The sequence below is a fragment of the Aquarana catesbeiana genome, linkage group LG08 (genome assembly GCF_042186555.1).
Source record: "Aquarana catesbeiana isolate 2022-GZ linkage group LG08, ASM4218655v1, whole genome shotgun sequence".
Classification (NCBI taxonomy): Eukaryota; Metazoa; Chordata; class Amphibia; order Anura; family Ranidae; genus Aquarana; species Aquarana catesbeiana.
The window spans coordinates 47,816,533-47,841,711 of NC_133331.1; the positions used below are offsets into that span (position 1 = coordinate 47,816,533).

The 25,179-nt window shown below is 44.0% G+C and overlaps 1 protein-coding gene across 1 annotated transcript in view; it reads left to right on the plus strand.

Annotated features, from left to right (window-relative positions):
• HSPA12A (heat shock protein family A (Hsp70) member 12A) overlaps window positions 1–25,179 on the plus strand; it is an 85,499-nt gene that overhangs the window by 49,179 nt on the left and 11,141 nt on the right. The window contains exons 6-10 of the mRNA XM_073595800.1: window positions 882–998; window positions 12,404–12,554; window positions 18,401–18,487; window positions 19,570–19,674; window positions 22,673–22,931. Of these exons, the coding sequence (XP_073451901.1) occupies window positions 882–998; window positions 12,404–12,554; window positions 18,401–18,487; window positions 19,570–19,674; window positions 22,673–22,931 (719 nt within the window). The remainder of the gene's footprint in view (window positions 1–881; window positions 999–12,403; window positions 12,555–18,400; window positions 18,488–19,569; window positions 19,675–22,672; window positions 22,932–25,179) is intronic.

Here is a 25,179-nt window from a genome sequence, read left to right on the forward strand (position 1 = left end):
TATTGGCACTATTGCACGCAAACATGCGGCTGTTCAGCGTCAGGGCCCGGCCACTGAGAGAAATGTGCTTTTGATACAGAATAAAAAAACGCTCTGGACTGCATCTGGTGTGAACCAGCCCTCAAATTTAGAATTTTCCATCACTTTCTGTCTCGGTGACAATAGTGGACAAATAGAGAGGGTGAACATTTATATTTATGGCTGGATATACACTTTAAAGCTGAAGATTAATCTGCTTATACTTTGCCCTCCCTGGTTCCTGCCTTCACCATCATCGACATGCTAATAATTATTTTTTTAATAAAATCTTTCCTAAATACTTTAAGATCCAGTGATGTTATCAGTGGCTCTCTGTGCTTCTATATGCAATGCAGGCAGATCATAACTGGTAGGTAGGAGGGCAGAGCAGGATGCTGTGGATATCCTGAAAACATCACAGCACCGTGCCTCAGTACTTCTCTCAGCCATAATTTACGCAGTGGGAAGGCACATGGGAGGAGTTATGTAAATATTAAAATGCCTTGATGAGCACAAGCCAGTTTGGAAAAGTTGGCGTTCCAAAACAGACTGTATTTGCATCAGCTAAGGTAACACCCACATGTGATGCTGAGCCTCTATGATTGAAAGAACTAAAATTCAATGAATGAAAGGGGCGGGCAAGGGACATTCGGGCTGGGTAGTAAAGTGCTAGATGATGCTGGGTGTCCTCCAACCAGAAAATGAGGTGGGCTCTGGCTTGCTGCAGCTTCTAATCCAAGCTATGAGAAGCTATATTTTTCAGTAATGATTCATGATGACTATATAAATATTGGAAATAAATGAAACATTAGGTTGGGGTCCACACATCATTCCAGGCCTCACCCTCTCTCCTCTTCCCGTAGGAGCTGAGTGACCAGGCCGGGTGTGAGATGGAGAACAGCGAAGTCCGATGGGTCATCACCGTCCCCGCCATCTGGAAGCAGCCGGCCAAGCAGTTCATGAGACAGGCGGCGTACAAGGTGAGTCCCGGATGACAATGGCTGGAGGGGATTGAGGATTGTGTGTAGTGTGTGTGTGTGTGTGTGGGGGGGGGGGGTTCAGGAGACTCTCCTGTTTATGCTGCCACCACCAGGAAAGATGAATGGCACCACATCACGTGTAATGTGCTGACACCCCATAATAACCAATCACATTTCATGATAAATATAAAAGTTTTACCCAAGCTCAACCACTATATTTTATATCCAGGAGCTGCAGTCCGGTGCTCTGGCTGGGGCGTTTAACTCCCAAGGTAGTAGATTTTAATAAGATGAAAGCAGGCGACTCGGAGTGCTCTTGCAAAAAAAAAAAAAATCTTTATTGGCCTCGTGTATAAAAGCATGATACAAAAGATCTAACGTGTTTCGGCTTTTGCAGCCTTCCTCATGAGGAACCTCAAGCCGAAACACGTTATAATCTTTTTGTATTTTATACATGTATAAATCGCAAGAGCATGCCGAGTCGCCATCTTTAATCTTATTGGAATCATATTTCAATCATATTCCGTGAGGAGGAAATGGATCCTGTTTGGGGTTATAGCACATTACGGATTATCATAGCAGGACAGACGGCTTGCTGAGCGCTGAGAGCAGAAATGGCATTCAAAGTTCAGTAATCTTAGAGCAGTGTAACCCTTCCAGGTCTTTAACCGTCTCCCAGAGATCACATTCACCCCCTCTGACAATGCCTTCATCTGCTTTTCTCTACAAAAGGAAAAGCACCATCTTTGTTCAGGCATCATCCAGAATCACCCTCTCACCTTGTGATTTGCTACAAAGTTGCAGTGTTGCAGTCTGATTACTGGGGGAGAGCAAACTGAGGAAATGCTTCCTCCTGCCTGCAGCAGACTGATGACATCATCTCAGCCTAGGCATAGTCACCGATTAGAGCTCAAGGATGGATTTTTAACTACTTGACGTCCGGAAGGTTTTACCCCCTTTCATGACCAGGACATTTTTTCCTATTAAGCACTGTGCTATTTTAACTGGCCATTGCTCAGCCATGCAGCACTGTACGCAATTGAAATTTATATCATTTTTTTCACACAAATAAAGCTTTCTTTTGGTGGTATTTGATCACCACTTGTTTTTTTTTTATTATATAAACAAAAAAACAACGAAAATGTTGAAAAAAACCCAAAACAATATTTTCTACTTTCTGTAATAAAACACATCCAATAAAAAAAAAAAAAAAAAATCAAATTTCTTCATAAATTTAGCCCAAACCCAGAAGAAAGCCGGCAGTGTACGTTGCCGGGCCTGCCCCTGCTCGCAGTATATTTACTATGAGTGGGTCGGCAAGTGAATAATGATAAAAGGTGGAGAAGGATACCCTTGTTATCTATAGTGAAGTGTCAGGATGGTAGGAACCCCTCATAATGGGCGCAGAAGGTACACAGCAGATCAACTCAACACAGGAATGGTGGGAACTTCTCATAATGGGCACAACAGGTGTGTAGGCCTGGGAACTCATTGCAGGGATGGCGGGAAGCCCTCATGGGCACAGAGTGTGTCCATACCCAGGAACTCAGCACAGGGACAGTGGGAACCCCTCGTAATGGGCACAGCGGGTGAACAGACCCGAGAACTTAGCACAGGGATGGCGAAAATCCCTCGTAAGGGGCACAGTGAGTGTCCAGACCCAGGAACTCAGCACAGGGATGGTGGGAACCCCTCGTAAGGGGCACAGCGAGTGCACAGACCCGAGAACTTGGCACAGGGATGGCGAAAACCCCTTGTAAGGGGCACAGTGAGTGTCCAGACCCAGGAACTCAGCACAGGGATGGTGTGAACCCCTCATAATGGGCGCAGCAGGTACACAGCAGATCAACTCAACACAGGAATGGTGGGAACTTCTCATAATGGGCACAACAGGTGCGTAGGCCTGGGAACTCATTGCAGGGATGGTGGGAAGCCCTCATGGGCACAGAGTGTATCCAGACCCAGGAACTCAGCACAGGGACAGTGGGAACACCTCGTAAGGGGCACAGCGGGTGAACAGACCCGAGAACTTGGCACAGGGATGGCGAAAATCCCTCGTAAGGGGCACAGTGAGTGTCCAGACCCAGGAACTCAGCACAGGGATGGTGGGAACCCCTCAGAGTGGCACAACGGGTGTCCAGACCCAGGACCTCAGCTCAGGGATTTCACCAGCAGAGCTTCTGAGAAAAAGAAAAAAACTGCCAGGTTTAACTGTTCAGCTGGAATATCTGAACAGTTAAACCTGGCAGTTTGGAGGTGAAGTGATAATCTTTTAGAATGGGGTGGATCTTTATGTCTCTGCTTAGTTTTCTCACCACTATCTCAGCATTTTTGCAGTCACAAAGCATCTGCCAACATCTTCTCTCATCTCCACCATTCCGCTTACCTATCTGACCACCATAAATAAAGTGACCATAAATATGCTGATCTCAGTGATATGATCAAATTCTGCTATTTTATTGGTTGATGGTGGAGCTGCGTCCTGTCCTTATTATGCGGCTCTCCCCTTGCCAGGAAATCTCTTAGAGGCGCTCAGCCACCATCCGATACATTAACCCCGGTCTCAGGTGGGGGATATAAATTGATTAGCAGAGATTTATAATCCACTGGCCGCGGAGTCTGCGAGAGGCTCGTCTGTAATGTAATGTACAGACCACCATTAACAGGCCATGCTTAGTGGAGAAGCTGGCAGATATTGTGCGGCCCCTGGGGGCCCCTTCAGCCATTACACAGTTGCAAAGGAAGTTTCAAGGAGAGATATGATAGAGAAGGCTGTACATATAATGTATATCACAGGAGGGACAGGGGTATTGAGGGTTGATTTACTAAAACTGGAGAGTGCACAATCTGGTGCAGCTCTGCATAGAAACCAATCAGCTTCCAGGTTTTTTTTTTGTCAAAATTTGATTGAACAAGCTGAACTTAGAAGTTGATTGGCTACCATGCATAGCTGCACCAGATTTTACTGTTTTGTAGTTAGTACAGACTGATTGCATACTTTTTCACCTGGTTTTTTTTTCCCCTAAGCTTAAATTTGCTTGTGATTTCTCACTGTTGCCAGTAGATGTCACTGGTCATAGTATGAGATTTCACAAACCAAACTAAGTTATTAATATTTATATTGCTTTAGCCAAGCCAATCCAGTAGGAGGTTTATGTCACTGGTGCATGCTGGGGGAGGATATAATTATTCGGGACAGGCCATGTGCTCTCTTTCTTCTCCTGTGCTGAGGCCTAGGGAGGTGCTGCTGGATGGAACTCTGCTGTTAGGCCCGTAACCGTGTGCTGCAGTGGTCCTGAAACTGTCCTGCATGGTCTGGAGGAAGCTGTGCCAAAGAGGAGACCCCGGGGAGGCCCTTTGCTGGAGAGAGCCAGGAAGAAGCCCAATCTCTCAAAAGGACCTGGTGACTCACTTTGGGAATTTGGGAACACGTTTACAGTGTTGCTGTGTCGGTATAAAGGTTCTGACATACCTTCCAATTTTTTGAGATGGGAATGAGGGACACCTATCAGCAAAAGTATTCAGGCATAGGACACGCCCCCATTGCCACGCCCCCTTAAAGGAGAATTGTACAAAAAAAAACAAGATTGGTTAAACCCACAAGTGCTTTTTTTTACCACTACTATTCCTTTATATTGGCTTTTGGAATTTACAAATGCAGCAATTTAGAAATCAGATGACAGGTTTAGCGCTGGAAAACACTTTTTGATAGATAAAAAGTGCATTTTATATACAGCTATCTAGATCAGACCAAAATGAGGGACACATGAGGAGGAAAGAGGGACAGGGGGACTTTGTTCCAAATCAGGGACAGTCCCTCAAAATCAGGGACAGTTGGGAGCTATGGTTCTGATACTGTGAAGCTCGACATTGATCTGGAGAGTCTGTAAGTGATCAGCTATGGTGTCTAGGACCCCTAACCCCCACCTCCTTAACCATTCTGCAATAGGGCTCCATTCCCACATAGTTGTTGTGAATCGCGGGCGGAATCGCACATCAGTGTGTTGAGGTGCCATTCATTTCAATGGCACCTAAAAACGTGGTGTGATTCTGACGCGGTTGTCATGCGACAAATTGTGCTGCAATCGCACAAACCAAATTGTACGATGCACGTCGCCCAAAAGAAGTTCTAGAACTTTTGTGGGGCGACACTTGATTTGGTTTGCGAGACGGCAACGCGATTTGTCTCACGACAATGGTGGCAGAATTGCACCGCATTTTTAGGTGTCATTGAAATGAATGGCACCTGAACGCGCTGATGTGCGATTTGACATGTATTTTGAGATCACAGAGATTCTGCCCACTATTCAAAATGCCTATGTGTGAATGGGGCCTTAAACTTTAAATAGAAAAAGTGACAATATAATTTCTTAGTCGCCATATTTTAGCCATGGACTCAACCTTGGGGTGAAATGCTAGTCCACCCCTACCTCTGGAGGTGCTATCCTGCCATTGGGGTGTCAGAAGGGTACTGCACTACATACTGTAGATACCAACTTTCCCAGATTTTTTAGGACAGTTCCCCAAATTAGTCCTGGTAATTCTATGCCCCGGGGGATGTCCTAGGATCACAGTGTCACCCTTTTGGAATTTTAACCACTCGCCGACCAGCCGCCGCAAGTGGTTTACTACGGCAGAATGGCACAGCTGGGCGAAACGACGTTATGTAACGTCGTTTCGCCCTGTGGCCTTTAGGTGGCGCGCGCGCACCCGCCCGCTGCTCGCCCCCGGAGCCTCACCGAGAACCAGGATCTGAGGGGAGAAGAGACTGATCGTCTGTTCATACAAAGTACGAACAGCGATCTGTCATCTCCCCTAGACAGTCCCCTCCCCCTTCAATTAGAACACAGAGAGGGAACACAATTAACACCTTGATTGCCCCCTAGTGTTAACCCCTTCCCTGCCAGTGACATTTTTACAGTAATCAGTGCATTTTTATAGCACTGATCGCTGTATAAATGCCAATGGTCCCAAAAATGTGTCAAAAGTGTCCGATGTGTCCGCCATAATCTCGCAGTCCCGAAAAAATTGCAGATCGCCCCCATTATTAATTAAAAAAAAACTTAAATGCTATAAATCTATCCCCTAATTTGTAGACGCTATAACTTTTGCGCAAACCAACCAATATATGCTTATTACCAAAAATATGTAGAAGAATATATATCGGCCTAAACTGAGAAAAAAATAGGCTTTTTTTTTTTTTTTTAATGGGGATATTTATTATAGCAAAAAGTACAAAATATTGTGTTTTTTTTTTCCAAAATGGACGCTTTTTTGTTTATAGCGCAAAAATAAAAACCGCAGAGATGATCAAATACCACCAAAAGAAAGCTCTATTTGTGGGAAAAAAAGGACATCAATTTTGTTTGGGTGCAGCTCCGCACGACCGCACACTTGTCAGTTAAAGTGATGCAGTGCCAAATCGCAAAAAATGGCCTGGTCATTCAGCAGCCAAATCTTCCGGGGGTGAAGCGCTTAAACGGTCAGTGTGCACCATGGGCAAAGAACTGCTTTAGCAGTATAGGTTGTAGGTTCTGCCCCTTTTGCACCGCCCCGCCCCTGTGAGTGCCCAAGGCAGCTGAATCTTGTGCCTACCCCCTCAGGCCAGCCCTGGTGGCAGGATAAGCAGACAGGAGCAAAGCTGAGCACAGAACTCACCAAGAGATATAAGAAACCGCTGTGTGACCCAAGCCTCCACCTGTACCTCAAGTATCACCACTTGACGGAATCATCCCTCCAGAGATAATGTTACATAGTGCAAGTCTGCTTGCTTATATAACAAGTCATCACAATGATCAGAATCGATTTTTACTGTTTTTTTTATTTTCCTCCCTTGGTGAAGAGCTTAATGGAAGCCTCCGAGCATTCCCCGAATGGCCCCAGCATCCCCTTCTCATTAGGTGCTGGAAGAGGCTTTTATTATCCGGATTTATGCTGTGTCTCCCTTTCAAAGCCTCATCTGCATCAAACAAGCCTCACATTGACAGCCCCCTCCAGACAGGAGCCAAACGGGGACTAATGGCTTGTGAGAGCGGCGCAGACAATGAGCGCACTCTCTGCACTGGAAGCTTCCCCGGATGTAATGCGCTCCGAGCGTGTCATGAACACAATGTGACACTTAATTCCCCTGATGTAAACAAGACAGCGCCGTTTCCACTGTCTCTGACAATGACCCTCGAAAACCTCTTACTCCAGACACCAATTACAGGCTCAAGATTACTGTGTGGGGTTTTTCTTTTTTATTTTATCCTGAAAATTGTAGAAAAGAGAGTGAAGAGCTAAATTGCTTAAGTGCTAAAAGATATCAATAATAATATGGAAAAGAGTGTAAAGAGCTCTACAATGGGAGTCCACTGAGCCAGACATGGACTGCAGGGTCTGCGACTTAGGGGAGCGATCTCGGCAGGATACCGCAAACGATCCCCGTGTACTCAGCTGATGACATCTAAACGTTCCTTCATACTATGTGTGGTGACCGGCAGTTTTCTACACCAACATAGGTCTCTGCAAAGGCACATAGAGAACAATTGCATGTGACATTTCAATAAAGTTAAAAAAGAAAAAAGGTTAAAGTGGTTGTAAACCCTTACATATACCCAGTGAAGTGACTGGCTTCAGGTGATATACAGATATGGAACAAATCCTCCTACATAAATTGTATCTGTCTGTAGTCTTTGCTTCTCTACATTTGTTCAAAGTCCAGAATTTATAAAGCTTGTCTAAGTTTTGTCATAAAAAAGGGGGCGGAGAGCTGAAATTACATTCACCCCCCCCCCCCCCCCCCTTTTTACACAGGAGCAGAGCTGAGGCTGCCAATCACAGGCTGTGTGCTGGAGCTCCCTCACCTGTCACCTTTTTTCTCTTGGTGTCAGGAAAACTTATCAGAAGCGATTCATGCTGATACCAGAGGAAGGAGGCAGCAGACAGAAATTACTCTTGAGGGCTGATTTACTAAAGGCAAATAGACTGTGCACTTTGCAGTTGCTCCAGAGCTTAGTAAATGAGCAGAAGTTCTGCTGACTTCCATCATCCAATCATGGAACCAATTGCCTTCAGAAGTCACCTAATTAGTAAATAGAGTCCACCTGTGTGTAATTTAATCTCAGTATAAATACTGCTGTTCTGTGAAAAGTTGTGGAGAAGTATAAACTGGGGTTAGGTTATAAAAAAAAAAAAAAAAATATCCCAAGCTTTGAACATCTCACTGAGCACTGTTCAATCCACCATCCGAAAATGAAAAGAGTATGGCCCAACTGCAAACCTACCAAAACATGGCCGTCCACCTAAACTGACAGGCCAGGCAAGGAGAGCATTCATCAGAGAAGCAGCCAAGAGGTCCATGGTAACTCTGGAGGAGCTGCAGAGATCCACAGCTCAGGTGGGAGAATCTGTCCACAGGACAACTATTAGTCGTGCACTCCACAAATCTGGCCTTTATAGAAGAGTAGCAAGAAGAAAGACATTGCTGAAAGAAAGCCATAAGAAGTCCCGTTTGCAGTTTGCGAGAAGCCATGTGGGGGACACAGCAAACATGTGGAAGAAGGTGCTCTGGTTAGATGAGATCAAAATGTAACTTTTTCACCTAAAAGCAAAACGCTATGTGTGGGGGAAAACACTGCACATCACCCTGAACACACCATCCCCACCGTGAAACATGGTGGTGGCAGCATCATGTTGTGGGGATGCTTTTCTTCACTCTGGACAGCAAAGCTGGTCAAAGTTGATAGGAAGATGGATGGAGCCAAATACAGGGCAATCTTAGAAGAAAACCTGAGTCTACAAAAGACTTGAGACTGGGGTAGAGGTTCACCTTCCAGCAGGACAACGACCCTAAACATACAGGCAGAGCTAAAATGGAATGGTTTAGATCAAAGCATATTCATGTGTTAGAATGGCCCAGTCATAGTCCAGACCTAAATCCAAATGATAATCTGTGACAAGACTTGAAAATTGCTGTTCAGACGCTCTCCATCCAATCTGACAGAACTTGAGCTATTTTGCAAAGAATGATGGGCAAAAATGTCCCTCTCTAGATGTGCAAAGCTGGTAGAGACATCCCCAAAAAGACACTTTTCACTTATTTATTTGTAAAAAAACAATTGAAAACCATTTATTATTTTCCTTCCACTTCAGAATTATGCGCCACTTTGTGTTGGTCTATCACATAGGCGTGTGCATGGGGTGTGCCTGGGCACCCCCCTAATGCCCAGGCACATCCAGCACACCCCAGGGCTTTTTTCCTGGCGGAATGTGCAGGATCTCCATTTCGGCACCTCTGCTACTGGACAATGGCAACTCTGCGAATGGGACTATTATTCAGTTGGTTGTGTAACTCTTGTGAGTGCAGCCACTGTCCACGGAGTAAGCAGGCAGGTGGCTGCATTTTCTGATGCTACCTCTATAGTTGCAGCTACAGCATCCCTGACAGCTGAATATCATCGTGTCCACCTCTGAGGAAACTATTGGTTGCTAGGACCGCCCCTGGCAGAGGAGGAGGATGTAACTTTCTCCTCTCTGCTCCGTCTCCGAATTCCCCCGCCTCCCGGCTTCTGCTCTGCCTACAATGGAACCAACTGAGGTGTTGGGGACCCGCAGGGACTTGGGACTCAGGACGTGTCACTGGTAAGGAGAGGGTGGGGGCACAGACTCTAGCAGTGGCAGTGAACTGGAACTCTGATGTAAGTGGGATCTCTGTGGTAACCAGAGACCCCCTCACATCAGAGGCCCCCCTTACATCGCAGTCTGCAGAGATCCCTTCTGTGTCAGAGTCCCCCCTTACAGTGTATATAAAGGGGGACCTTGATGTAAGGGGTCTCTGATCACCGGAGTCCCCCCTTACATCAGAGTTTCCAGCATTCCCTCTTACACCAGAGTCCCCCCCCTTACAGTGTATATAAAAGAGGACTCTGATGTAAGTGGGGACTCTGGGAACCCTGATATAAAAGGGAATGCTGGGAACTCTGATGTAAGGGGGGACTCTGGTGACCAGAGACCCCCTTATATCAAAGTTCCCCTTTAAAACCAGAGTCCACAACATTCTTTACATCAGATTTCCCAGTGTAAAGGGAAACTCTGGGGATTCTGATGTAAGGAAGGCTCACTGGGAACCCTGATTTAAGGGGGAACTGTGATATAAGATGTAACAGTATTGACTCTGGTGTAAGGGGGAATGTTAACTCTGATGCAAAGGAGAACTCAGATGTGAGGGGGGCACTGTGGAATATGTGGGGGCTCATTCACAAATGCTTTGATTTCTGAAGAACGATTAACAAATGGATCACTCTTCAGAGAGCATTTGAGAGGCGGTGAGGAGGCGTTGTATTGCCTCCACACCACCTTCTTTACCTCCTTGAACTCCACACTGCACACAGTTGCAGGGCACTTGCAGAGTGCTGCCATTCACTTAAATGGGTCACAGTCAGTGGGTGCTACACCTGCTGAAAGCAACAGAGGTATAATTGCATCTGCGGCATGTGAACATGCCCAGTCACTGCCTCTACAGCTAAAAGGTGGTAGTCATTGAGCGGTGGTAAAAGAATGGCTCAGCCGCAGAGTTTTACTGCCCCTCAACCACTAGTGTAAACAAATAAATGTTTTAATAAGTAAAAAAAATTAAGTGTTTTAATCATTTTTTTTAACATTGATAAATGTTAAAAAATGTTTTAATACATTTTAAAATGTTTGTTCATATTTATTTATAAAAGTGTGTGTCTGCGTGTGTGTATGTGTGTATATATATATATATATATATATATATATATATATATATATAATATATATACACACACACGCAGGCATGTGTGTTTGAGCTGTGAGGTGCACACCCTAATGCAATAGGCTGCACACACCTACGGTCTATCACATAAAATCCCAATAAAATACATTTACGTTTCTGGTTGTAACATGACAAAATGTGGAAAATTTCAAGGGGTATGAATACTTTTCCAAGGCACTGTACACAGTGGGAGCCGATCGGCGAGTACGACTCAATGTCCGCCGCCACCTGCCGATCATCCTGTAGAGAGGCAGAACGGCAGTCTGCCTATGTAAACAAGGCAGATCACCGTTCTGTCAGTAGAAAAGGCATGGATCCTGTGTCCCTGCGAAGCAGTGACCTGGATCAATGTCTTCCCATAGTAAAAGTACCTCCCACATAAAACACTGATTAGGCACACAGTTAACCCCATTGATCGCCCCTGGTGTTAACCCCTTCCCAGCCAGTGTCATTAGTACAGTAACAGTGCAAATTTTTTTATTGTCACTGGTCTCCAAAAAGCGTCAAAAGTGTTAGTGTCCGATTTGTCTGCTGCAATATCGCAGTCCCGCTATAAGTATGCTGATCGCCACCATTACTAGTAAAACATAAATAAATAAATAAATAAATAAATAACATCTCCATAAATACATCCCATAGTTTGTAGATGTTATAACTTTTGCGCAAACCAATCAATATACGCTTATTAGGATTTTTTTTTACTACCAATATGCAGCAGAATACATATTGGCCTAAATTTATGAAGAAATTTGATTTTTTACATTTTTATTGGATATGTTTTATAGCAAAAAGTAAAAAAAAAATTTTTTTTCTTCAAAATAGTGGGTCTTTTTTTGTTTATAGCGCAAAAAATAAAAAAGGCAGTGGTGATCAAATACTACCAAAAGAAAGCTCTATTTGTAGGAAAAATAAAGAAATACATTTTGTATTTGGGTACAGCGTCGCATGACTACGCAATTGGCAGTTAAAGTAACGCAGTGCCGTATCGCAAAAAATGGCCTGGACATGAAGGGGAGTAGGGGTAAATCTTCCAGAGCAGAAGTGGATAATTGAGAGAAGTGCACACTATAGTTCCATAGTTAGTCTGGTTGAAAAAAGACAAAAGTCAATCTAATTCACCTGTGACAGGAGTCACTTTGGGTGGGGGGTATTTTTTTTTACAGATTCTTACTTGCTTCTGCTCTGTAGTTACTAATATAGGCCATCACAGTTCACTTCACCTTCAGGAAGATTTTTGAAAAAAATCCTTCTATGTAATTCTATATCCTCTGAATAGTACATACCAGTGCTCCATCTGTTGTGAATGGTGCACATTCCACAAAAATAAAATGGTGGCCCTTCACCCCACCCCTTCGCTGATTCAATATTTTCTCAAGTCGCTGAACCAGTACAAGCATGCTGCCCACTCTGACAATCAGATTTCACTTGCAGCATGCACCACGGGGGGGCTGGGTTGGGCGAGGGACTTCCAATTAGTATTTCAAAATGAGGTCGGAAGTGCCAGTTCTCTTGTCCCTCCCCATACAGGTTTGGTTATCGACATTACAGAGAGAAGCCTATGGTACAGACTTACTAATCCTATGTGATGTCATAATGTCCTGCTATAACTACTGCCCTTCTCCATTGACAGGCCGGACTGGCGTATCCTGATAACCCGGAGCAGCTCATCATTGCACTGGAACCTGAAGGGGCATCCATCTACTGCCGAAAACTGCGCCTTCATCAGATGATCGACCTCAGCAATAAGGCCGCCATTAACGGGGTCAGCCCTACTGATCCAGGTCTGTACAGCATCACAATCCCTCTTAACCTTATTTGGTATAGAAATGTACGCCATATCTTTTAAAAAAAAGGCTCTAGTTGTATCTTGTCCACGGATGTTCTGTAATTAGCTGTTCTTTTGCCTCCACTCCACCTTCACCATACCCCCAGGACACCACTAACTACCACCTCAGTGCCAGAACAAGGTCATCCAGAGCACAGGGCGAACATGCCAAATTGCCCCCCCCCCCTCCCCAAGATGTATGAGCATTATGTGCCTCCTGCTAAAACCCCCCCTCCCAGCACAAATCTTTGTCCCCCAGCTCAAATCCTCTCTCACCCTATATGCCCCCAACACAAATCCCCCCCCCCCCCCAAAAAAAACCCCAACCCTCTAGAACCCCTCTACCCTCTGATCACGAATCATCTTTCCCCACTCCAACCCCCTCCCCCCTTCCAGCACAGAGGATCCTCCCCCAATCCTGGCACAAATCCCACAATCATCCCCACTAGCACAAATCCACCCCCCCCCCAAAAAAAAAAAACCTCTACCATATTACTTTTATAGCATAAATCCCCCCCCCCCCCCCACCACAAATCCTCTTCCCACTCCCAACACAAATGCCCTCCTAGAACAGTTCTTAACCCCCCCCCCCAAATTTCCCACAAATACCCCCTCCCTCCCAACAAAAATCTCCTTGTGGTGCCCCCCACCCCACATAAAACCACAGTGCCCCTCCTGCCCTGTACCACCTATCAACCAATCCAGGATCATCTTCCATTCTGCCTCCTTTTCCCTCATTTTGGGGTTTACATAAAATCCCAGTGCTCAGGGCTAATAATGCTACTGTGCTGAATGAAAAAAATCTGCTAGAAATGAGTTGGTAACCCCCTTATTTTTACAAGGGGGGCTTCCAGATTCTGATAACCCTACCCCCCACCCACTGACCCCCAAGACCTCCAGGTCAGGGCTGTAGGGAAGAGACCACTGAAGGGTCTGGTAAGGAATTTGGGGGGACCCCACACCTTTTTTGTCCCCTTTGACATCCATACTAGACCTTTATCAGGGTTAAAGGTCTGTTTGTGTTTTTTAAGGGGAACTCAACACTGTTTTTGTTTTTTTTTTGGTGGACGGAGAAAACCAACATCTGCATCTATACCAGACCCTCATCTAGGATAAGGCTCCATTCAAATCTGATCTCGGGCGGAATCACCGCAATTCCGCAAACGTTTCCAAATCACTGCAAAATGTGGGATGTGTTTGCGATGCCATTTTGTCATTGCAATTGTGTTTTGCTGCAATTTAAAATCACGGGCAGCAATTCCTTCCGCGATCAGGTGTGAATGGAGCCTAATGCTGTCCATACACTATATGAAAAATCATCCGAAATTCGGTCATTTAGACAGTTAGTTTTTCTGCCACAAATCGATAATCAGTTGGGACGTTTTTGAGCCGAAAAAAACGAAGGACAAGTTTGGAAATTTTCTGCCGAATGAACAATAAATTGAAAGGTTAATGTGTTTCCCATCCAAACTGTTTGCACTAGGTTTATGTGAGAAAACAAACAAAAAATTGATTAATTTATGTCCACTGAACGATTTATCGGTCATTACATGATGGAACTATTGTTTGCTCTCATGGCCGAATGTTTGTTGTTAGAAAATGGGTTTGAACGATTTTTCGTATATTGTATTGCCAGCATAAGAGTTTGGTATAGCTGAAGGGTTATTTGTTTACAAACATAAGTAAGCAGCTTGGAGCGGGTCAGTTTAGATTTTTACTGGCAATTTAAAGTGGAAATAAACCCTCCTATCCTTTTAAGCCAAGGAAGCTGCAATCTTACCCTCTGTCTGATATTCAACTGCCATGGTGCTGCACATGTGATCAGTTATGACACCAGACTTTTGAGGGTTTGACAGGTTGGTTGAGAACACAAGCAAAAGTGACAGTTCTATTCCCGACACATGCCAGGAATGTAACTGTTTTTTGAAACTGGTAAATCAATGAGTTCATCTTGGCAGTAGTAGGTTGTATATGTTGTACAGATGCACCACTTAGTACTATTTGTAACTGCTGACTTTTAATATAAGGACACTTACCTGTCCAGGGTTTCCGCGATGTCGGCATTCCTAGCCGATTCGTCTGTAGTAAGGGAAACAGGAAGTAAAGCCTTGTGGCTTCACAGCCTGTTTCCTACTGCGCATGCCCAAGTCGCATTGCGCTTTCTGAATGGTCCTGCCGTCTTCTAGGACCTCAGTGTGTGGGGAAGTGGGAGCTGGTACCTGTCAAAACTAGGTATCTGCACCCCCCCCCTCAAAAAAAAAGTTCCAAATGTGGCAGTAGAGGGTGCGAACAAGCGGAGCTTCCCCTTTTAGGTGGAGCTCTGCTTTAAGGGCATCCCCCAAGGATCCAAGGATGTAATTTAAAGGAGCTTTGCTTTTCGAAATGCCATGATGCCATGGCCTTAATGCCATGGCAGTGCTGATATAGTGATCAGTGCCTTTTTTGATGAAGATAGCCAAAAGTAAAATTAACCTCAACACTAACTCTAACTATTTGTTGATCAGCTAAGCCATGTGACTACTACAGTGCTTGGAGATCACCTGTTTTTTTTTAGCATTAGAGCTTCTATATTCCTCAATATCTAATACCATGGGGTTGATTTACTAAAGGCAAAATGAGTGTGCACTCTGCATGTGCAGTTACTCCAGAGCCTAGTAAATGAGGTAAGGCTTCACTTTGCAAAGAATATCCAATCACGTGCAAGGAAAAAAGAAAAGCATTTTTGCTTGCATATGATTGGATGATGGAAGTCAGCAGAGCTTCTGCTCATTTACTAAGCTCTGGAGCAACTGCACTTTGCAAAGTGCACAGTCATTTTGCCTTTAGCAAATCAACCCTCATGTTACCAGCTAATGCCACTCCATATACAGACAGGACAAGGCGGTGTTTGGCATTCTACACACACCAAAAGCCCCCTATGTGACGCTTTAAGGTAATTACAGGTTGCAGAATTTGATGTCGCTGGCTTTGTGGTCTCTGTTATGTTCTATCTCTGCCCCCAGCTGGTGATGCTGAATGTGAGGACAGACAACAGGCACAGGACTGCATGTGTGACATATATCCTACCATAGCTCAGAGTAAAGTCTTCTTTAATAAGATTTGTAAAGAGTTGCACAAACTGTCGTGCTGTATAAATCCTGTATAATAATAATAATAATAATAATAGTAATGATAGTGAGCTGACTCCAATCATTGTGCAGTCCCAGCTCTGGGTCCTATTAGTATGTTCAGAGCGCCATCTGCTGTCTGAATAGTAAATCTACTGTTTAGCAGTAAAATGGTGCAAAGGTACAAATGCACTAAGTGGTATTTATACTATGTGCCTGTACCTGCAATCTGTCAATTAAAATGTCTCAGCGGTAGTAGAGAAATCATAGGTTGTAATTACATAATTAAGTCAGGAAATTAAATTAGAGATAATTTTATTGAGAGGTAACAGATTCCAGAAGGTGTCGTCATTTATCAGATTTTGTTACTAAACTACCTTGTGGCTTTTTTTTCCATACTTCTCTTTTGCATTGTCCAAATACAATCATGCCCTAGACTCCTGTACAAGTTCTCTAAACCCTCTATGATGCGTTATCTCTGCCTTGTTACAAATCTTTAAATGTGAAGTTAAAGGACCACGCCATGAAAAAGTGACATTTCAGTATCTGGCAGAAACTGGAAAGAGTGAATCTACTGCAGGCTTCTTGTATTTGCTGAAAACATCAGTGGTCAGATGACTCAGATCTGAACAATAAGTCCTGGCTCTCATCTTGGAGACTCATCCTTTCTGCTGCAGCAAGGAGAGTTGCTTCTTGTTGCATTCTCTATTGTAAAAGATAATTCAGCAGGGAAGGTGAGAGCTCCATGTAATGACCTTGGTGGCTCTTCTGGGAACTTTGAGATCTTATTACCAGATCTTAAGATGTATATTAAAAAAAAAAATGCAGCATCTACCGGAAACTTCAATGTTGGTTTTGAATGTGCCGATTCTAATTGTGGGTGTTGTAAATTGTGCATGCTTTAAAGTGATTCTAATGCTTACATTTTTGTTATTATAAATAATAAACATGTTAAACTTACCTGCTCTATGCAATGATTTTGCATAGAGCAGCCCTGATCCTTCTCTTTTGGGATCCCCCACCTGCACTCCTGGCCCCTATTCTTTTATAGTGCTCCATCACAAGCCGATTGCTCTGGGGCACTCATGGAGGCTCGATCCCGACCCGTGCTGCCTGTGTCCATAAACACAGACAGCGCTGCTTGGCCCGCCCCTTCTCCCTCGTCACAGGATTTAATTGACAGCAGCAGGAATCAATGATTTGCGCTGCTACCTCTCTGTGCTGTGAGGAGGGAGAGCTGCAGGTCTTGAGCATAGCACTGGATCAAGAATGGGCTCAGGTAAGGGGGTGCTGGGGGGATTCTTATAACATGTTGCAGAGAATGCATTAAGATAAAAAAAACCTTAAAAGAAAAGTATTTTTTTTTGTGTATTTATAAATACCTAGGTGGATGCAGCATTGATTCGATGCTGCATCTGTCCCCCCGCGCCTCTACACTGAGAACTGAGTGATCGAACACCACTGATCGATTGGTTCTCACAGCTCCCCGAGCAGAGAGCTGCTGACTGTCAGTCACAGCTCACTGCTGTGCCCCCTCCTCGCTCACTGGAGTGCTGGGCTGTGGAGGGGGTGGGAGCAGCCAGCTCAGGCTCTCAGCGGTTCGCTGAAACCCTGAGCTGGGTGTTGGTCTAGGGATCTAGGCGGATCCTGACTCCATGGTCGTGATGACACGGAGCCTGGACCGACTGTGTAACATCAGCAGAGAGCGGACTTCATCCCGCTCTCTGCTGAAAACGGGTCACAGGAGTGCAAAACAAACTGCACTCCTGTGACCCACAAGAAAAGTACAGCCAAACAAGCTTTGGCTGTACTTTTTAAGTCTGTAGAGCCACTTTAAGTCACAGTTAAAACGGAACTCCAGTCATCCCTTCAGTCTTGCACAGTTGTAACGGCTCCTCTCCTGTACTGAAATTGCTTACTTTCACTGCACACTTTGAGTGTCTCACAATGTGCATTAGAAGCTGCAGTAAGCCTGATAGAGCCTGCCTCATTTCCTGGCTGGAGGATGTCCAGCATATCTTTCCCTCGCCCGCCCTTTTCATTCAATGAATTTCAAGTGGTTTTAAAGGCATTCTATGCATGAAGGTAGAAAACCTTCAGTGTGCAGCTCCCTCCTCAGCCCCCCTAATACTTGCCTAAGCCTGATTTCGACCTGTTAGATCCTCCCTCCTGATTGGTTGAGATGCAGCAGCAGGAGGGCTCCTGCTGCTGCCAATCACAGCCAGTGAGCTGGGAGGAGGGGACGGGGCTGAGCTGCGCTCTGTGTCTTATGGATGCAGAGACCCGGCTTGGGAGCGAGCCCGCATGAGTGCCCCACAGCAAGCGACTTGCAATAGGGGCACTCGGCAAGGGGGAGGTGCCCAGAGCGCCGGTGGAGGGACCCAAGAATAGTAAGATCAGGACTGCTCTGTGCAAAACCATTACACAGAGCAGGTAAGGATAACATGTTTGTTCTTTTTTTTTAATGAAAAAATTTAATTTACAATCATTCAGTTCTTTCGATCCTGGAGGCTCAGGATCACAATCATGTTCCCTACTGCTACTTGGCACAAATCACAGGGTCATATTTCCTTGCAGTGAGATAAAAGGAAAATAAAAGCAGCCAATTAGTGAAATACATTCTGTATTCACTTTGCCTTTACTGGGAGTATACATTGAAGGTGCTGATGTTGTCTCTTCTCTCCTGTGTGCTCAGCTAAGGACCACACGCGGAAGAACCGGCAGAGCCGAATATTTATGGTGGAGAACGTGATTGGAGAGTTATGGTCAGAGCTGGAGGAAGGTAAAATCAACACTCACCTTCCCTGACAATGGCCAGTATAATAATGCCACCACTCACCAAACAATCCACACTGGCTTCTGGAGGTCGGAGCCAACTTTACAGCAGTTTCATCAAGTTCAGATTTCCTACCTGAAATGTATGTGTGAGCTGCAGTACAGGCGCCAGTTGTGCACCTCCTTGTCATTTACAAGGCCCAGAAGATGGTCAGAGGGGCTGTACTGTGTGTGTGCACTGACCTGAACCTGGTGCCTAGATACCTTTGATAATGTCCCCCCATGCCTGGTTTTATAATGGGTTACTTGGGCTGAAGTAACATTTTGGAAATTAAATCATGAAAAGAGAATGTCTGTATAGTTCAGACACAACCTGTCCATTTATCCAGGCAACAATGGCACATAGGAAAGCATTATAATAACAATAAAAATGAAATGTGTTTTTGCATATAGTGCTCCTGTTCCTGGCCATACAACGATTTATCCACGCAGAATAGACTGTGAAAAAAATGCGAATAGAATGGAAGTGTATTTAGCTCAGCCACACTGTCTGGCAGGTGTAATAATTTATGCTGAGGGCACTTGTTATGATAAAAGGAATGTGTTAATAGCTCAGGTAGCTGTGTCCAACTGATGTGTCATATGCATAGCTCCCAACTGTCCCTGATTTTGAGGGACTGTCCCTCAGTTGAAACAAAGTCTTTCCCTTTTTACTCCTCAACTATCCCTCATTTTGGTCTGATCTATATAGTTGTATATAACATGCACTATTTATCTATCAAAAAGTGTTTCCCAGTGCTAAACTTTTCATCCAATTTCTAAATGGCAGCATTTGTAAATTCTAAAAGCCAATATAAAGGAATAGTAGTGGTAAAAAAGCACCTGTGGGTTTAACCAATCTTTTTTTTTTTGTACAATTCTCCCTCCTGGCGGAATGGCAGAGGGTGTATCCTACTGTCCTATGTCTACATACTTTGATTAATAGGTGTCCTTCATTGCCATCTCACAAAGTTGGGAGGTATGCATATAAAAGAAGCGGTCTAAAATTGTTGGTGTTTATTGAACATCTTTGTGATTTGCCTCTTCTAGGTGACAAGTACGTGGTGGTAGATTGCGGCGGAGGAACTGTAGACCTTACGGTGCATCAGATCCGCTTACCAGAAGGTCACCTGAAGGAGCTCTACAAAGCGTCAGGTACAGAGCAGGAAGAGATCCGTGTGGGAGAAGTATGTGGGGGGGGGGTAATAAAGAAATGTTTTATGGTGGGTTCACTACATTAATATGTCATTGTATTCTACATACTAACTATAACCTTTGCTATGTCAAATTGTTGCCTACAATTGATTGCCAAAAGTTGGTAAACTTCGTATAAAAAAACCCCCAAAAAACAAAAAAAAAACCAACTAGACACATTAGCGCCAGGAGAATCTGAGCTAAATTCTTCAAGTAAAAAAAAGCCACTTATGAAATCCAGACGGGATGATGTGGACAATGCTGCCCTTTTAGAATTGGACTGTACAAACAGATAAAACAAAGGGTGCAAACGCCTAGTGTATTACCCACAGCATTTTATTAAAAGATAAGAAAAATGATATATACTCACAAAGGAATTGTGAATAACAGTGTTGTAAAGAACCCAGTAACCCAAAGGTCAGCCCATCGATGGAACTGCTCTGGTTCAAATGGATGTCCTAAAACCAGCTGACGTGGGATTGGTGACATGCCCCCTTTCCTCGGAGCAAGACTTCTTCTGAGGAAGGGGCTATGTCCCCCGAAACGCGTCAGTTGGTTTTAGAACATCCATTTGAACCAGGGGAGTTCCATTGATGAGTTGACCTGTTGGCAATGCACTAAGCTTTTGCACCCTTTGTTTTATCTATTTGAAAAGTAGATAAACACCTGACCCTTAAAGATTAGATTGGCTTTCGACCGGAACCCAACCTGTTGACCATTCACTGAACAAATTTGCCCTAATTGGCCAGAACTCCAACCCAAATTCCTGACTGCTATAATGTAAACAAAGAACTGGGGATCCCAACCAAGACATCTTTAACCAAATATGGCCATGACCATATTTAGTCAACGATGTTAACCAGGATCCCTGGTTTACATTCCCACAGCACTGGGGATCTGTCATTTGTGGTAGTAGTGTGGAAGGGAAACATCATCATCTGGTGAGGAAACCTCTTCTGGCAGCAGATTGTTATGGTTGACAAGGATTTACATCACTGGATGATGTGATTTGATGGTGGGGGACATTATTCACATAGGTGATTAGATCCGGTGTATGGGGCTCTGGCATATAGCCACAGGTGGGTGCGCTGTCCAGCCCCACTGGCCTGTTAAATTCTATCTGCTTCTGAGAGCTGCTGAGGCTGGACAGTGCACTACACTACGTATATTTAGGGCAGTACAGTATGTGTAAGGGATGAATGCCTGGAATGTAGACTCCTTGTGTTATGGGTATTTGTCCTGGGCACATGCCGCCCTAAATGTACAGTATACTGCCCAGTCCCGTCCAGCTGCGGCCGCTGTCAGGCTCTCATAGTGTTTAACAGGCTGCCAACAGCAGGGCTGGATGACACAACTGTGCCCTTAGCCCGCAGCTAAATGCCTAGTGTGCAGTGAAGATGAATATGTCTAATAAGTGAAGCACCAGACTGTGATAGTTGAGTCCAGATATTAAAGATGAAGTTTATTCCAAAGATAAATATGTAACAGAAGGCAACATGCTTCAGGCGCTAAGTGCCACCCTTCGTTAGGGCTTGAGTAATAGGAAACAATGCAGACTCGGGATTGATAAGTAGTTGGGTGTTATGATTGGTTGAATTTGCACAGCAGTCGCCAGCAGCTGGTTCAGTGCTGTAACAATTCAACTGCCATCATAACACCCAATTACTTATCAATATTAGAGTCTCTATACATTGTTTCTTTTTTCTTCAAGCTCCGATGAAGAGGTGGGGCTTATTGCTGTAAGCGCTTTGGTTTCTATTTATAAAATAAATTGCTGTGTGAATGACTCAGCCATGTTTAATATGTTTTTTTTTTTTCCTATAGCCATCAACTCCATCTAGAGGCCATAATGTGGTATTTTCCTGATTCCTGAGTATTTCAGGAAAATATCACCATATGGCCACTAGATGACGTTGATGATCGTAGAAAATAATCATATTAGACACATTGGGTTTGAATTGCTATAACTGGAGAGTGCAAAATCTGGTGTAGCTCTGCATGGTAGCCAATCATCTTCTAACTTGTTCAATTAAGCTTTGACAAAAAAACTGGAAGCCGATTGGTTTCTATGCAGAGCTGCACCAGATTCAGCACTCTCCAATTTTAGTAAATCAAACATGGGGATTATTCATAGCTGATATGCAAATGTTTGGACATTCACACAGCAAATCTTTTGTAAATAAACCCCTAATGCCGCGTACACAAGGTCGGATTTTCTGACGGGAAATGTTGGATGTGAGCTTGTTGTCAGAAAGTCCGACCGTGTGTATGCTCCATTGAACATTTGCTGTCGGAATTTCCGCCAACAAATGTTTGATAGCAGGTTCTCAAATTTTCTGCCAACAAAACTTGTTGTCGGAAAGTCCGATCGTGTGTACACAAGTCTGTTGCACAAAAGTTCACACATGCTCGGAATCAAGCAGAAGGAGCCACATTGGCTATTAAACTTCCTTTTTCTCGGCTCGTCATACGTCTTGTATGTCACCGTGTTCTCACGTTCGGAATTTTTGGCCAACATTTGTGTGACCGTGTGTATGCAAGACAAGTTTGAGCCAACATCTTTCGAACAAAAATCCACAGTTTTGTTGTCGGAAAATCCGATCGTGTGTACCGGCATTAGTCTTTGGAAAAAAAAAAAGTATATCTGGACTTGAAAATTATGGTGCCGTGCATCAGTTCTAGATAGATCCATTTTCAGTGACAGTTATATGCCTGCTGAAAATAAAAAGAATGACACATGTATTTAAATAGTAATTAGTATATAATTTAGATTATGAATTTAAATGTTATAAAATGTTGCAGATGGGATCTGAGTGAGCGACTAAAGGTAATATATGAAATATCCTTGAATAGCTGTGTCGTTGTGCTCTCATCTCTGTAATAATTAAACTATAATTATAATTGTCTAACAATAAAACTTGTGAATAGAATAATGAATAACGCAACTTTTCTATCACAGGGGGGCCTTATGGTTCTCTTGGAGTTGACTACGAGTTTGAGAAGCTCCTCTGTAAAATATTTGGAGATGATTTCATCGATCAGTTTAAGGTGAAGCGCCCGGCTGCCTGGGTAGATCTCATGATTGCCTTCGAGTCCCGCAAAAGAGCCGCCGCGCCGGACAGGACCAACCCACTAAATATCACCTTACCCTTTTCCTTCATCGATTATTACAAGAAGTTCCGGGGACACAGTGTGGAGCATGCACTGCGCAAGAGCAAGTAAGTCCACCTGTCTGTGTTGTAGGAATTAGGCATTTCTTGCAATTCCCTGTTACTGGAAGACTAAGAATATGCCACTCCTGTACAGACCAAAAATATCTATTTACAGGAAAATATTTGATAGGGGATCTTGTAAGAAGCCAAATACACTATTTTAGCTTTTGTTCAGAAACGAGAGTAGGTGTAATACCATTAGTGAATGCAGTGACGGGACAAGATCATCCAGTGCCCAGGGCAAAGATGCCAAACTGCGCCCCCCTCTCCCTTTCATGATGTGCAAGCTTAGGGGATCCCACACCCAGCAGTCAGTGATGAGGGAGAAGGGAGGCACGTGACCTAACGCATGAATCAAGTAGATAAATAAAGTTTACTCTAAACAAATAAATGAATACAACGAAAATTACTACGTGTTCATAAAAACAGGTTACAATATTCTCATTTGATAAAATAGTGGAAATGATTAAAAAACCCATGCAAGGGTATAGGCTGAATCAATGGCTAACGCGTTTCGAGGGGATTCCTCTTCATCAGAGCCTTTGAAAACACAAAATGGTCTGTATCATGTGGTGGATTTATATAGAGAGAGATGACTATTTGGGAGATGTGTCTCATGACAGATGGTGAACTTTCCTCTGTTCTAGTGGTGTTCCCATCCGCATCACAACGCTCTCGGTTCCGTATGGTATGTACGGTAATTGTAGTTCATTAGTTGTTCATGTTGGTCATCTGGACCTGCACACCAGCTGGTGAAGAAGTAGCAGCTTGTATAAAATGGCTACAGGTCTGGATCGATCATTGGCTGACCCTGCGATCTGACCCTATGATGGTCTCCAGCCATACAGCCATGGCTGGAGACCATCATAGGGTCAGATTCAGCACACTACAGCATTCTGACAGGAGGATCAGCGATCAACGGAACCGAGAGCGTTGTGATGTGGATGGGAACACCACTAGAACAAAGGGGAGACCACCATCTGTTATGTGACACATCTCCCACAGAGTCATCACTCTCTATATAAATCCACATGATACAGACCATTTTCTGTCTTCCAAGGCTCTAATGAAGAGGAATCCCCTCGAAAAGCGTTAGTCATTGATTCAGCCTACGCCCTTGCATGGGTTTTTTAATCATTTCCACTATTTTATCAAATGAAAATATTGTAACCTGTTTTTATGAACACATAGTCATTTTCATTGTATTCATTTATTTGTTTAGAATAAACAAATAACGCCCAGGGCAGCCACCCCTCCCGCCCCTATCTTGTCCTGGCCCTGAGTGAATGGGAAGTATACAGGATGCCTGGTTGCATTATAATGCATTTTCCTAAAAGAGAAAGACTGAACAGGAATGAACAGGCTGCATGCAATCGGATTCCAGAGCTTTCTTTTTATAGGGGCTGTAGGTGCTCCTTAACATGCAAAAAAACAGACCTGTTTCTTGTCTTCCTTGCTTTTGTTTTAATGCAGCATCACAATAATTTGCATGTGCATTGTGTTGTGTTGCAGGTACTGTAGTTGTGCCTTGTGGTGCCTGTCTAAATTACATTTTACCATATGTTACCGCAATGCAGAGGCCCTAAAATCTGCCCACTCTGGATCATATGGTGTGACCATGGCGCTATTTATAAGTAAGGCAGATAATAAAAGTGGGGGGGGGGGGTGCAACCATCTGTCCATTCCTTGCTGTCTGTCAATGATAGCTCTGCTATAATTATTATTATTATACAGGATTTACATAGCCACATTAGTTTGCGCAGCGCTTTACAACATGAAGGCAGACATTACAGTTACAATACAATTCAATACAAGAGGAATCAGAGGATAATGAGACACAATGCTGTTGTCTCTGCTTGGATCACATTGTAATGTATTGTGTACGGTCCATACAGTGGCCTAGTGGTTAGCACCCCTGCCTTGCAGCACCCGGGGCCCTTGGTTTGCATTCCATCCATGACACTGTCTGCATGGAGTTTACATGTTGTGCTTGTGTGGCTTTCCTCTGTGGTTCCTGTCTAAACTGGCCCTAGTATAGGCATGTTAGATAGGGATTTTAGATTATAAGCTCATTGAAGGTAAGGACTGATGTAAATGGACAATATCTAAAGAACTGCTTGATTTTTGTTGCTTTATATAGATGTAAAATTGAATTATTTGGCCTCAGCACCAAACTATATGTCTGGTGGAAATCCAATACAGCTCACCATCCAAATAACACCATTCCTACAGTAAAGCATGGAGGGGGTAATTT